This window comes from Pseudophryne corroboree, chromosome 6, assembly GCF_028390025.1.
Source record: "Pseudophryne corroboree isolate aPseCor3 chromosome 6, aPseCor3.hap2, whole genome shotgun sequence".
NCBI lineage: Eukaryota > Metazoa > Chordata > Amphibia > Anura > Myobatrachidae > Pseudophryne > Pseudophryne corroboree.
The window spans coordinates 524,947,314-524,959,972 of record NC_086449.1 but is presented as its reverse complement, the minus strand read 5'-3'; the positions used below and the strand labels follow the sequence as shown (position 1 = coordinate 524,959,972).

Sequence of the window (12,659 nt, the reverse complement as noted above, 5' to 3'; positions counted from 1 at the left end):
ACCCACCAGCTGAGCAGGGAGATCACGAGGGCCATGACCTTTGTGGAAACCCTGGTGCCATGGAAATTCCGAAAGGAAGGGCTTGGAAACTGAAAATGCCACTTACATACAGCCCATTGCAGAAGATGATGATGACCCTTCCAAATGGGAATGTGAAGTCAGGCATACTTGATATTGTTTGATGACAAAATACTCTCCTTCCTCCATGGAGCGGATAACTGAACGTAGACTACAGGTGGAGATAAGAAGTTATACACTTGAGGATGCAAATCGGATAGAAAGTCTGGTTTGTAAACTAGGAAAAGACCTGACTAAAACCCCAGACCCTGCTTGTGTACAGGATCTGGAGTAATTACCCTGGAGTTGGAAAGAGAAGAGACTGCCTACATAAGAGCGTTTTCATTTGCAGCAATCTTGTTGCAAAAATACAGTTTGGGACGGGACTCTCCAAGTTAATAATTTAACCTCAGGACACAATCCCGCTTACCCAATGACCCGGACAGGATTGAATCCAAACATTTCAAACAGGCCCCAACCACATGAGGGTGGGTCAAGGCCAAAGGCCGTCGTGAGGTTTGCCCTGCTGCCTTGAAAGGATCCTCAAACGGAAAATTTAGGCATGTCATGGAAGGCCTGAAAGCTTCCCCTAACCTGGGCCTAAAAGGAATGGAACTTGGAAGATTTAGGTTGTGGAGCAGAGACAGGAAAGCAAGGGCTCTTACTACCCACAGTCTGGGAAATTATCTTTGTAAGCTCTGATCCAAACAGGAATTCGCCCTCAAATGGAACAGCTTCCAAAGTATGTTTAGACTCAGTATCAGCATTTCAGGTCCAAAGCCACAGACCGTGTGGCAGAAACAGCCAAAGCTGAAACGCAAGACTGCACATAAATGGTATCTAGTAAGGCAACCAACCACATAGGCCAGAGCCTCCGTGATCTGATCCACTAAAGAAATAGCCCCAGAAGGATCATCCGACTGAAACCGAGAAACCACTTGGGACACTCATGAATCAATAGCCTTAATCACCCAGGCACTAGCAAGAATAGGCCGCAGAGAGACAACTGATAGAGCAAAAATGGATTTAAGAACGGCCTCGCTTTATCTGAAGGATCTTTCAGAGTAACAGACTGCAGGAATAAAGGTTGTTCTTGCTAGCCTAGCAATAGAAGCATTCATCTTCGGTGGAATCTCCAAAGGCTTGGTGTCTTGCTCAGCAAATGGGTATAAAAATTTAAACATCTTTGCAACCTGGAACTTTGAGTCAGGCTTAAGCAAGGCTTTCTGTAACTCTTCCTCAAAATGAGAGAAGACTGGGAGCATAGAGACCTGTTTCTTCTTATGTTTGAAGAGAGAGGTCGAGTTGGTCTCCGATATAGCCAGATCCTGCAAAGTCTAACAGACTACCTCAACTAAAAGAGCAACACCTGAACTAGAGTCGCAATCATCCTCTAAAGTAGAAGTACCTTCCCAATAAGAATCCACTACCCCTTCTTCCTGGAAGTAGATGGCAGAGTACGGATAAACTGCAGGAAAATGATGAGGAGATTGTACAGAACATCTCTTAGTGGCTGTAGCCCCTTTTGACCATGCCATTTTATTTAAAGACAAAGCCATCTCCGAGAGACACTGACTCATATTACGAGCCCATAATTTACTTCTTCAGCAGGATCAGAAAAAGTATGTGGCTGAGCACAGGGTAAAACATCACTAACCTGAGAGTGGCATAGCTCTGCTATGGCATTCACCATAGACCTAGCCCAATCAGACATCACTGCCTGTTCTGCAGAAAATCCGAGCCTCGGGTCAACTAACAATTCTGAGCATGCTGCACAGAATTACCCTGGCTTCGCACAACCTTTTGGCTATTTTTTACCATATGTAGCACATGTAAAATAGATAGCCGCTCCCAGCTTACCTTTGGGAAACTTGTCTGGCTTCTCCATAAAGTACAATGCACAGACTTCTGATCAGGAGTGAAGTTGATCGAACCATTGCGTACAAAGAGTGATCACAAAGGTGTGTACCCAGCTTTACATCTAGTGTCACGCAATACTGATCACAGTGCATAACTCTAAATCAAGCACTCAGCCAAACACAAACACAAACATCACAAGGTCTAGAGTACTCATAGATAGTGTCACACACTGCCAAACTCTCAAAAATGGAATCAGACTGAACCTGGTGTGACATGGTATCAAAAACTCACACCTAGATTCAACAGGGAGCACTCTTGTAAAGAGTAGAGAAGTTGATAAAAGGAGAAGTTGCCCAATAACGAATCAGCTTTGAGGGAGCATTTCGCAAATACATTCTATTAATTAATATGTGAAAACTGATTGGCTATGGGCAACTTCTCCACAGCTTGATACATCTTCGCCCTAGTGTAAAATAGTGGTGAAAACTTACACGCTGCATCACCTAATGCCAAATACTCAAGCCTAGTGTCTCGCATTGTTCGATTCTATAAACTACAGTAGCATCATAATGAAACAAACTTAGCACAGGTATAAAATATCAAGTACAGACCTGTCCTCGCTCATCCTACATATAATCACATGCTGCGATGCGTACGCATGTGGCAGCAATTATATGTACCTCGCCGCTACTAGTCGCTGCTGCCGCACACTATCAATTACAATGGAAGCGGGTGCATATACGCACATGACCGTGCAACACTCACAGGCACACTATTCACGGCAAACCAGTCGCATTTGCAAAGAAGACTGTTAGATGAGCGGGGACACATCTGTAGTAAAGAGAACTTGAACATCCCATGCACTAATAAAATGCTTACTGTACTCCTCAGTAGTTTTTGCTATCTGTGTACCATCAACAGTTACACAGCCAGTTCATGATCGACTCTGATCCCAACACTATGCAGTTAATTCTCCCCTAGCTAATTCCCATTTGCCTCAGATAAGGTCGCAGGAAGCATAGGGAGGCAGGGGCGCTATGTGGAGTGGATTTTTTCTTAGCTTAGACAGTGTGTGTTAATAACAGATATATCACAGTCATCAACATTCCCAAAAATACAATGCTCTGATCTGCCTCGCCCGTTCCCATTTGTAGTAATGTATGCATAAACATATGAAACCCTTTCCAGTGTGGAAGTGTGGTTACCTTTCCAAGATATGATTATTTTCTGCCAACTCTTTGACAACCCCCTCCATCTCTTCTTTCAGTTTCCTCATTCTGTGAAACCAGAAGAGTTGATTATCAGGTCTTAAAAAAACACTTCTAAAGTAAAGCTACAAAGTCATAAACTCAGCTCCCCATCTACCATAGGTGAAAAGATAACACAATAGCACATTAGAATTCTAGAACAAGAGTACTACACTGGTGAGATTGTAAAATGTAACTAATGACGGTTATTTCACCATTCTACTAAAATATGTAAAGTAGCAGATGATAAAAATACAAAGCAGTTGTTTGAACAGCTGTATTAAACAGCTTACATACATTGGTTAAGTTGCCAATATACCCGTTAATACTACATATTGCTATTCTCATTTACAATGGTTTCAACAATGTGTATATTTCAGTCCAGTGTTCAATACCTTTCTCCGTTAAAACAAAACACATGAAAATAATAATGTAAAAAGTAACAATCCATCTTGATCCCCCCCTTAACTGAGCTAAGAAGGTTCTTCCCCATATCTGCGCAGATAGGCCCATGGTTGTCAGGTCCCCACAACGGATTGCCCAATGTGCCAGTAAGCAACAGTCCATGTCATTAGTTGGCGAGATTGCAAACCTCGTCATTGCAGTGACTCAGGCCAACGATATTGAAAGACAAAATAATAATAGTTATTACGACGATGAGAGCAGGAAGCAGGGCTCAGACTACAACCTGTTACAGAATACATGGTAGGGATTAGATATAATATAATGACATCAAAAGTGCACAGAAGTATATAAGGTAAGGGAGAATAATAGTGTTTATTTAACCATTATTTTTTTTTAAATAAAGTGAAATAGTTATTTAACTAATTTAATGTGTTTATCAACCTCTGTAATGCAGAGCCACTTCATCCCATTTATCCTTTTGTTGGGAGTCTGCACCCCACCAAGAGCCATAGGAGAGTTTTACAGCCCCATACAATGAAGCATTACATTATATCAGAGAGTCCGACACTTACCCGAGCGTCATTTCCACTAAGGTGTTGGGACTTGTGTAGATTGTGTTCACTGCTGGTTTTATTCCCCCAGAATTAGAAAACATTTTCTGTGCAATGGATTCTTGATACTGCAATTACATAATAGTATCAAGACAAAATACAGATAATAAAGATAAAAACACACACTGTTGCTTTATAGCAGCCTAAACATAACATAGAAGATGATAAAAAAAAAAAAGAATAAAAAATAAAAATAAAAGGAGAGTGTTATGGTAGACTTATCATGGTTAACTCTTTCTGCGAGGTACATTGGGTTGCACAGGGAAACATCGGGGTGTAGAGTGGATCTTGATCCAGAGGCACCAACAGATTTAGGCTGTCCCATGACCTATAAACCCTGCCTCCAGGCACTGGAGCTCAGTTTCGTTAACTAGTCAAATGCAGGAGCAGGCAAGAGAGAAGGCAAATGTTAGTCACATAGAACCCTATTCCCACAACAGGAGAAGGGACCAGCGGCTAATGCCATACAAACCCATAGAAGCTAGGTGCGTCAGGGTGGGCGCCCTGTGGAACCCAATGTACCTTGCAGAAAGAGAGTTAACCATGGTAAGTCTACCATAACTCTCCTTTTCTGGGGCAGTGTACATGGTGTTCCACAGGGAAACATCAGTGATTTCCTAAAGCAGTTCCTTAAGGGAGGGGACGCACCTTAAAGAGTATGAGAACCCGGCATCCTGGGAGGCAGAAGTATCAAAGGCATAGAACCTAATGAACGTGTTAACTGAGGACCACGTAACCGCCTTGCACAATATTTATGCGGACGCGCCATGGCGGGCCGCCAAAGAAGGTCCCACAGACTGAGTACAATGGGCTTTAATAGCAGCAGGAGCTGGATGTCCTGCCTGCGCATAAGCTTGTGCAATCACCATTCTAATCCATCTGGCCAAGGTTTGCTTATTCGCAGGCCAGCCGCGTTTTTGAAAACCAAACAAGACAAAAAGGGAATCTGACCTCCTGATAGAGGCAGTCCTCCCCACAAATATATGGAGAGCTCTTACCACATCCAAAGACTGCTCTTTGGTGGACAAATCAGAAGAGATAAAGGCCGGAACCACAATCTCTTGGTTAAGGTGAAAAGATCACACCACCTTAGGTAAATAACCTGGGCGCATTATAAGAACTGCCAGGTCACGATGAAATATCAGAAACAAAGCACCTAAGTCCAACACCCTTCTAGCAGAGGCAATAGCCAGAAAAAACAAGACATTGGCTGTGAGCCATTTAAGGTCCACTGACTCGAGAGGTTCAAATGGAGACTTTTGCAGGGCATTCAGGCCAACAGACAGATCCCACGGAGCCACAGGAGGGACATAGGGAGGTTGAATTCGTAAGACACCCTGAGTGAATGTATGTACATCAGGTATAATTTTTCTCTGAAACCAAACCGACAAGGCAGAGATATGAACCTTGAGGGAGGCCAGACGAAGACCTAAATCCAAGGTGTGTTGCAGAAAAGCCAGAATTCTGGATGTTCTGTATCTGTATGCATCATAATTCTTATCAGCATACCAGGTGAAGTAAGAATTCCAGACCCTTTCATAAATCTGAGCAGATGCCGGTTTGCGGGCTTTCAACAGAGTCTGGATCGCCTCAGAGAATCCTATGGCTCTCAGGAGTGATACTTCAAGAGCCACGCCGTCAAAGCCAGTCTGACCAGGTCCGGATAAAGACAAGGGCCCTGTACGAGGAGGTCTGGGCACTGAGGAAGTAGAAGGTGACGCTCTGTCGATAGACCCTGCAGGTCTGAGAACCAATGCCCAAGAGGCTGCAATGGTGGGTCTATGTACAGCACCTGTAAGGGAATATATAGATTTCAGGCATCCTTCCACAAGCTTATCTGTCGGTTCCTTCAGTGAAGGGACAGTGGTGACGGGCAGAGTGAAACAACACCACTGGGCGGGTGACATGAGAATCCACCAACGGTGGATTTTCCCACTTGTTACATAACTCTGCAAGGAGAGATTAGCGAGCCAAGACCCGTTTAGACAGAGGGAATTTCTTCCCTGGAGTAGACCAGGGTTCCTGCCTTATGCCCATCAAATGGTCAGAATGGGGTAATAGATTTTTAACCACCTTTTGCCATTTAAACATATCAGTTTTCTTAGCCACAGTAGTGGAATCCTCATCATCAGTGATTTGTAGGATCTGCTTAATAACAACCACCAGGGCAGGGACATCAATTTGCAATGGAGAATCCTCGTCAGAAACACCAGATTCAGTGTCTGACAGAACAGCATGCCCCCCTCTTCTTCAGATGAAACATCTGAGAGATTTGTGGATTGTGAGGAGGAAGCAGATCGCTTAGATGACACGGGAGTGACCTGGAGTAGGTTTTTGTCTGACCAAGGATTGATTTAATTGCTTCACCTGGTTAGACAAATTTTCCGCCCAAGGCAGATTAATCATCGGACAATTTGTGGCTGTAGTGGCACAGATGGTCCCATAGGGGGCCAGAGTACCTAGTAGGTTTGTGAACGCAGCCCAGGGTGGTTCCGGATTGATTACAGGAGCTGCGGAATGATTGGGAGATGTATGACACAAAGTACACAGACCATCATACAAAACTTCCCCCTCTAGTAAATCTTTGGTGCATGCTCTGCATGATGCAGGAGCATCCACAGACTTACTGCCCTTCTTGTTAGACATTGTACACAAATGCAACAACAGAGTGGTTTAGTACGATAAAACTAGACAGAGTACAATACCTGCGAATAAATCCATTAGAATGTGACTGAATACACAGTACACAACACCTGCGAATAAAAACGGTATTATGTGACTGAGTACACAGTAGAATGCGCGTAATGGGTAAATACTGTGACGCACTATATATGTGACCCAGACGCACCTAGTCCCTTAGGGTACAGAATATAGTGATCGATATATCTGGGAAACACTGAAAGTGAAACCACACAGCAGAAACAGTCACACACAGTCACAGACAATGCAGAGAACGATGACAATAAAACTGCACTGGACTAGTATATGTACAGATATATATATACATACATACATACATACATACATACATACATACACACACACACACACACACACACACACACACACATTTTAAATATATATATATATATATATATATATATATATATATATATATATATATATATCTATCTATCTATCTATCTATCGGATGTATATATCAGAATACTTGTACAATATATCCTGTAATAGGTATACTCTTTCTTGACTAACGCTGTCTGTATAAAGACATGTAGAATACTTAAGTGTTTGTAAAGTCAAAGTGCTGTATACAGGCATCTTTACAATGGAGACCTTGCCATGCAGTCCCGGAGACCAGCCGCAGCTATGCTTAGAAGATGGCGCCCAGCGTCTCAGTCAGGGAGAGAGGAGAGTGTGAGGCAGCTCCAGGGTGGGAAAATCTGCAGTAGATAGCACCCTGGGCCGGGGGGAGGGGCTACAGGTCAAGCGCCAGTTCCCTATGCTGGTCCTCATCGCTGGTACTACGGAGTCTTATTAAAATGAGCGTTAGTACACCCGACCGGTAATCTTATGCCCTGGCGGTCTAGTGGGGTCCCTGCTCGGTGACCGTGTCCACTCCAGCGTCGCGGTCCGTCTCCTTAGACAGCGACAGGAACGAGATTTAATGGTGGGTCCACCTGGGGGACCCTCTTACCTCCTTCCCGTAGCAGCCACACGAACCAGGAGAGCATCTGCGAATGTGTGCCTAAAGCTGGAGCGTCTCTGCGGCAAGTACCCGGGAACAGGCCGCGGGAGTATGCAACGCCGCTTGGGAGGTGATGGAGCCGCAGCACAGTGTGTCACACTGACATATCAACGCTGCAACCCTCAAAGTCTTCTCAGAAAGCTTTTCAGGGCTGCCCAGTGCAGCCCCCCTGTTAAGTGACCTGCTGCTGCAGGCACCAACTCAAAACTGAGCTCCAGTGCCTACAGAGGAGCCCCCAATGCATCCTGGGACAACATAAAGCTTTAGCCTGTTGGTGCCCCTCGATCAAGATCCACGCTACACCCCGATGTTTCCCTGTGGAACATAATGTACCTTGCTGCAGAAATAATCATTATGTGGATTTACCTCATTAATGTAATGCTGACATTTGGACACTTCTTCTGCAATATCAAAACTCTGGCTTTTGAGGGTGAAGAGCTGTTTCCTTAAGAGAATCATCTTTCTAGAAATAAAGGATAAAGTAAGTTGACAGAACCTTCAAATAATTTCCAACGAGACAACAATGTGATAAGAGCACTTGCCTCATCCAGTCCTGGGCTTTGTTGCGGAACGCTTCATACTTGCCAACACATTCATCCTTGTACAGTGTGAAGGCTTTTGTTGCATGGATGCACAGTTTTTGCCTGTAGATAAACATACAGAACAGTACTATATTTTAATACTGAAACCAGTGCTGACATAAGAAATCAATTGTATTATTTATACGGGTGGTCTTCTGTATGCCGGCGGTCGGGCTCCCGGCGCTCAGTATACCGGCGCCGGGAGCCCGACAGCCGGCATACCGACACTTATTTTCCCTCGTGGGGGTCCACGACCCCCATAGAGGGAGAATAAAATAGTGTGGCGCGCGTAGCGTGGCGAGCGCAGCGAGCCCGCAAGGGGCTCATTTGCGCTCGCCACGCTGTCTGTAAGCCGGCGGTCGGGCTCCCGGCGGCGGTATACTGGTCGCCGGGAGCCCGACCGCCGGCCAGCCGTAGTGAACCCATTTATACAGTATCTATATAAATACGTACGTACATACAAACACAGACACACAGGAAAAACCTACTAAGCAACAGATTATTTCACCAGCATAGCATATTGAAAGTCGCTAACACAATAAGATAATGTAGGAATGGAGGCAAAAGGTCGCATGTAAAAGTATCCAAACTGACTTAAACCTGGTTTTGACGAAAGAAAGAAAAAAAAATGGCTGCCGTAAATCTCGCATCTAAAATCGCTGACACATCAGTACTTTCGACAAACAAAAGACTTTTATATGTTATTTTAGGTTTTACTATAAGCATACATTACGGTTTTTTTAGATCTCCTTTTGTGTACGTGAATATATTTTAATTATATTGTATACCTCTCTATGTAAATATATAAGAATAGACAGATACAGTGATAGACACTTTTACAAACTAGGTATAGCTCTTCAAATGTAAAAACATTGACGACATTGGGATTGACATATGAATGTCTAAGGCTCAGAAAATATCACTCAATATAACCGTTAGTGCAATTGATCCCTAGTCTAGTTGCCCAAAGCACCCCATCCCGGACTTTAGACACCCAAACGAGAACTTTAGACTGGTATTGCCGCTTTGCGCAGCTAAACCAGGAGCTTTCAGGTGCATTAAATGCAAATTGTGCCTGACTGGAGCAATAAGTGAATTGCTCAGAGAGACGCCCATTTGTACAGATGCCCAGCAGGGGGCGAGCGGCACAATTGAATTGCCTCCTTCAGTTTCAGCACTGAGCAAAAAGAGACATCTGTTTTTTGAACCAGAAACAGGTTAGAGTAGAATAACCCTTCTTGACCCTGTGACACCAGAACAATGACTCCAGATGCTAGCAGTGGGTCTCGGTTTTTTGGTAGAGGAGTAGAAAAAGATCTGTGCAGATAAGTACTCACAAAATCTAAAATGTATCTTCAAGACACTAAGGGGTATATGCAATTGCGGTCGAATTCCGACTGGAATTCGACAGTTTTTTAATTCGACACAATTCGACAGTCAGACACCCTCCCTCCAGGACCTGAATTCGACATATTCAATTAAAAAACGGATTTGACAGTCCCGCTGTCGAAAAACGGACCAATTGACGGATAGTGTGCGGCCTGGATTCGACTTCATGGATGGCACAAAAGTGTGTAAAAATTCATGAAAAAAAATGCGTGGGGTCCCCCCTCCTAAGCATAACCAGCCTCGGCCTCTTTGAGCCGGTCCTGGTTGTAAAAATACGGGGGGGGAAATGACAGGGGATCCCCCGTATTTTAACAACCAGCACCGGGCTCTGCGTCTGGTCCTGGTGCCAAAAATACGGGGGACAAAAAAATGTAGGGGTCCCCCGTATTTTTAACACAAGCACCGGGCTCCACTAGTCAGAGAGATAATGCCACAGCCGGGGGACACTTTTATATCTGTCCCTGCGGCCGTGGCATTAAATCACTAGTCACCCCTGGCCGGGGTACCCTGGAGGAGTGGGGACCCCTTAAATCAAGGGGTCCCCCCCTCCAGCCACCCAAGGGCAAGGGGTGAAGCCCGAGGCTGTCCCCCCCATCCAAGGACTGCAGATGGGAGGCTGATAGCCAAGTGACAAAAATAAAAAATATTGTTTTTTGCAGCAGAACTACAAGTCCCAGCAAGCCTCCCCCGCAAGCTGGTACTTGGAGAACCACAAGCACCAGCATGCAGGGGGAAACGGGCCCGCTGGTACCTGTAGTTCTACCCAAATAAAAACAGTACACGCACACCGTGAAAATAAAAAACTTTACTACATGCATGCACGCCGACACACACATTTACCTATGTTGACACGCCGACCCGGTCCACTTCTCCAGAATCCATGGGGTACCTGAAAATAAAATTATACTCACAAAAATCCTATGTAGCATCTGTCCTCTTCTGCTTTTAATCCACGTACTTGGCAAAAAAACAAACCACGCACTGAAAGGGGTCCCATGTTTACACATGGGAACCCTTTCCCCGACTGCTGAGACCCCCCGTGACTCCTGTCACAGAGGGTCCCTTGAGCCAATCAGGGAGCGCCACGTCATACACATGATGCAAAGAAAAATGAAAGAAAAAAAAGAGGTGCAAGATGGAATTGTCCTTGGGCCCTCCCACCCACCCTTATGTTGTATAAACAGGACATGCACACTTTAACCAACCCATCATTTCAGCGACAGGGTCTGCCACACAACTGTGACTGAAATGACTGGTTGGTTTGGGCCCCCACCAAAAAAGAAGCAATCAGTCTCTCCTTGCACAAACTGGCTCTACAGAGGCAAGATGTCCACCTCCTCCTCATCGTCCGATTCCTCACCCCTTTCACTGTGTACATCCCCCTCCTCACAGATTATTAATTCGTCCCCACTGGAATCCACCATCTCAGGTCCCTGTGTACTTTCTGGAGGCAATTGCTGGTGAATGTCTCCACGGAGGAATTGATTATAATTCATTTTGATGAACATCATCTTCTCCACATTTTCTGGAAGTGATCTCGTACACAGATTGCTGACAAGGTGAGTGGCTGCACTAAACACTCTTTCGGAGTACACACTGGAGTGGGGGCAACTTAGGTAAAATAAAGCCAGTTTCTGCAAGGGCCTCCAAATTGCCTCTTTTTCCTGCCAGTATACGTACGGACTGTCTGACGTGCCTACTTGGATGCGGTCACTCATATAATCCTCCACCATTCTTTCAATGGTGACAGAATCATATGCAGTGACAGTAGACGACATGTCAGTAATCGTTGTCAGGTCCTTCAGTCCGGACCAGATGTCAGCACTCGCTCCAGACTGCCCTGCATCACCGCCAGCGGGTGGGCTCGGAATTCTTAGCCTTTTCCTTGCAGCCCCAGTTGCGGGAGAATGTGAAGGAGGAGCTGTTGACGGGTCACGTTCCGCTTGACTTGACAATTTTCTCACCAGCAGGTCTTTGAACCTCTGCAGACTTGTGTCTGCCGGAAAGAGAGATACAACGTACGATTTAAATCTAGGATCGAGCACGGTGGCCAAAATGTAGTGGTCTGATTTCAACAGATTGACCACCCGTGAATCCTGGTTAAGCGAATTAAGGGCTCCATCCACAAGTCCCACATGCGTAGCGGAATCGCTCTGTTTTAGCTCCTCCTTCAATCTCTCCAGCTTCTTCTGCAAAAGCCTGATGAGGGGAATGACCTGACTCAGGCTGGCAGTGTCTGAACTGACTTCACGTGTGGCAAGTTCAAATGGTTGCAGAACCTTGCACAACGTTGAAATCATTCTCCACTGCGCTTGAGTCAGGTGCATTCCCCACTGCGCTTGAGTCAGGTGCATTCCCCCTCCTTTGCCTATATCGTAGGTAGCTGTATAGGCTTGAATGGCCTTTTTCTGCTCCTCCATCCTCTGAAGCATATAGAGGGTTGAATTCCACCTCGTTACCACCTCTTGCTTCAGATGATGGCAGGGCAGGTTCAGGAGTGTTTGCTGGTGCTCCAGTCTTCGGCACGCGGTGGCTGAATGCCGAAAGTGGCCCGCAATTCTTCGGGCCACCGACAGCATCTCTTGCACGCCCCTGTCGTTTTTTAAATAATTCTGCACCACCAAATTCAATGTATGTGCAAAACATGGGACGTGCTGGAATTTGCCCACATGTAATGCACGCACAATATTGGTGGCGTTGTCCGATGTCACAAATCCCCAGGAGAGTCCAATTGGGGTAAGCCATTCTGCGATGATGTTCCTCAGTTTCCGTAAGAGGTTGTCAGCTGTGCGTCTCTTATGGA

General features: G+C 45.3%; 1 protein-coding gene across 2 annotated transcripts in view; it reads right to left on the bottom strand.

The window, feature by feature from the left end:
- Positions 1–12,659, bottom strand: part of TBK1 (TANK binding kinase 1) — a 150,417-nt gene that overhangs the window by 15,784 nt on the left and 121,974 nt on the right. Inside the window, exons 17-20 of one of the 2 annotated variants that reach the window (XM_063927542.1) lie at positions 8,425–8,530; positions 8,253–8,345; positions 4,142–4,248; positions 3,123–3,194 (exon numbers count right to left, since the gene is read on the bottom strand). In XM_063927542.1, coding sequence (XP_063783612.1) covers positions 3,123–3,194; positions 4,142–4,248; positions 8,253–8,345; positions 8,425–8,530 — 378 coding nt within the window. Of the gene's footprint in view, positions 1–3,122; positions 3,195–4,141; positions 4,249–8,252; positions 8,531–12,659 lie in introns of those variants that run through there. The other variant, XM_063927541.1, reaches the window with a different exon arrangement.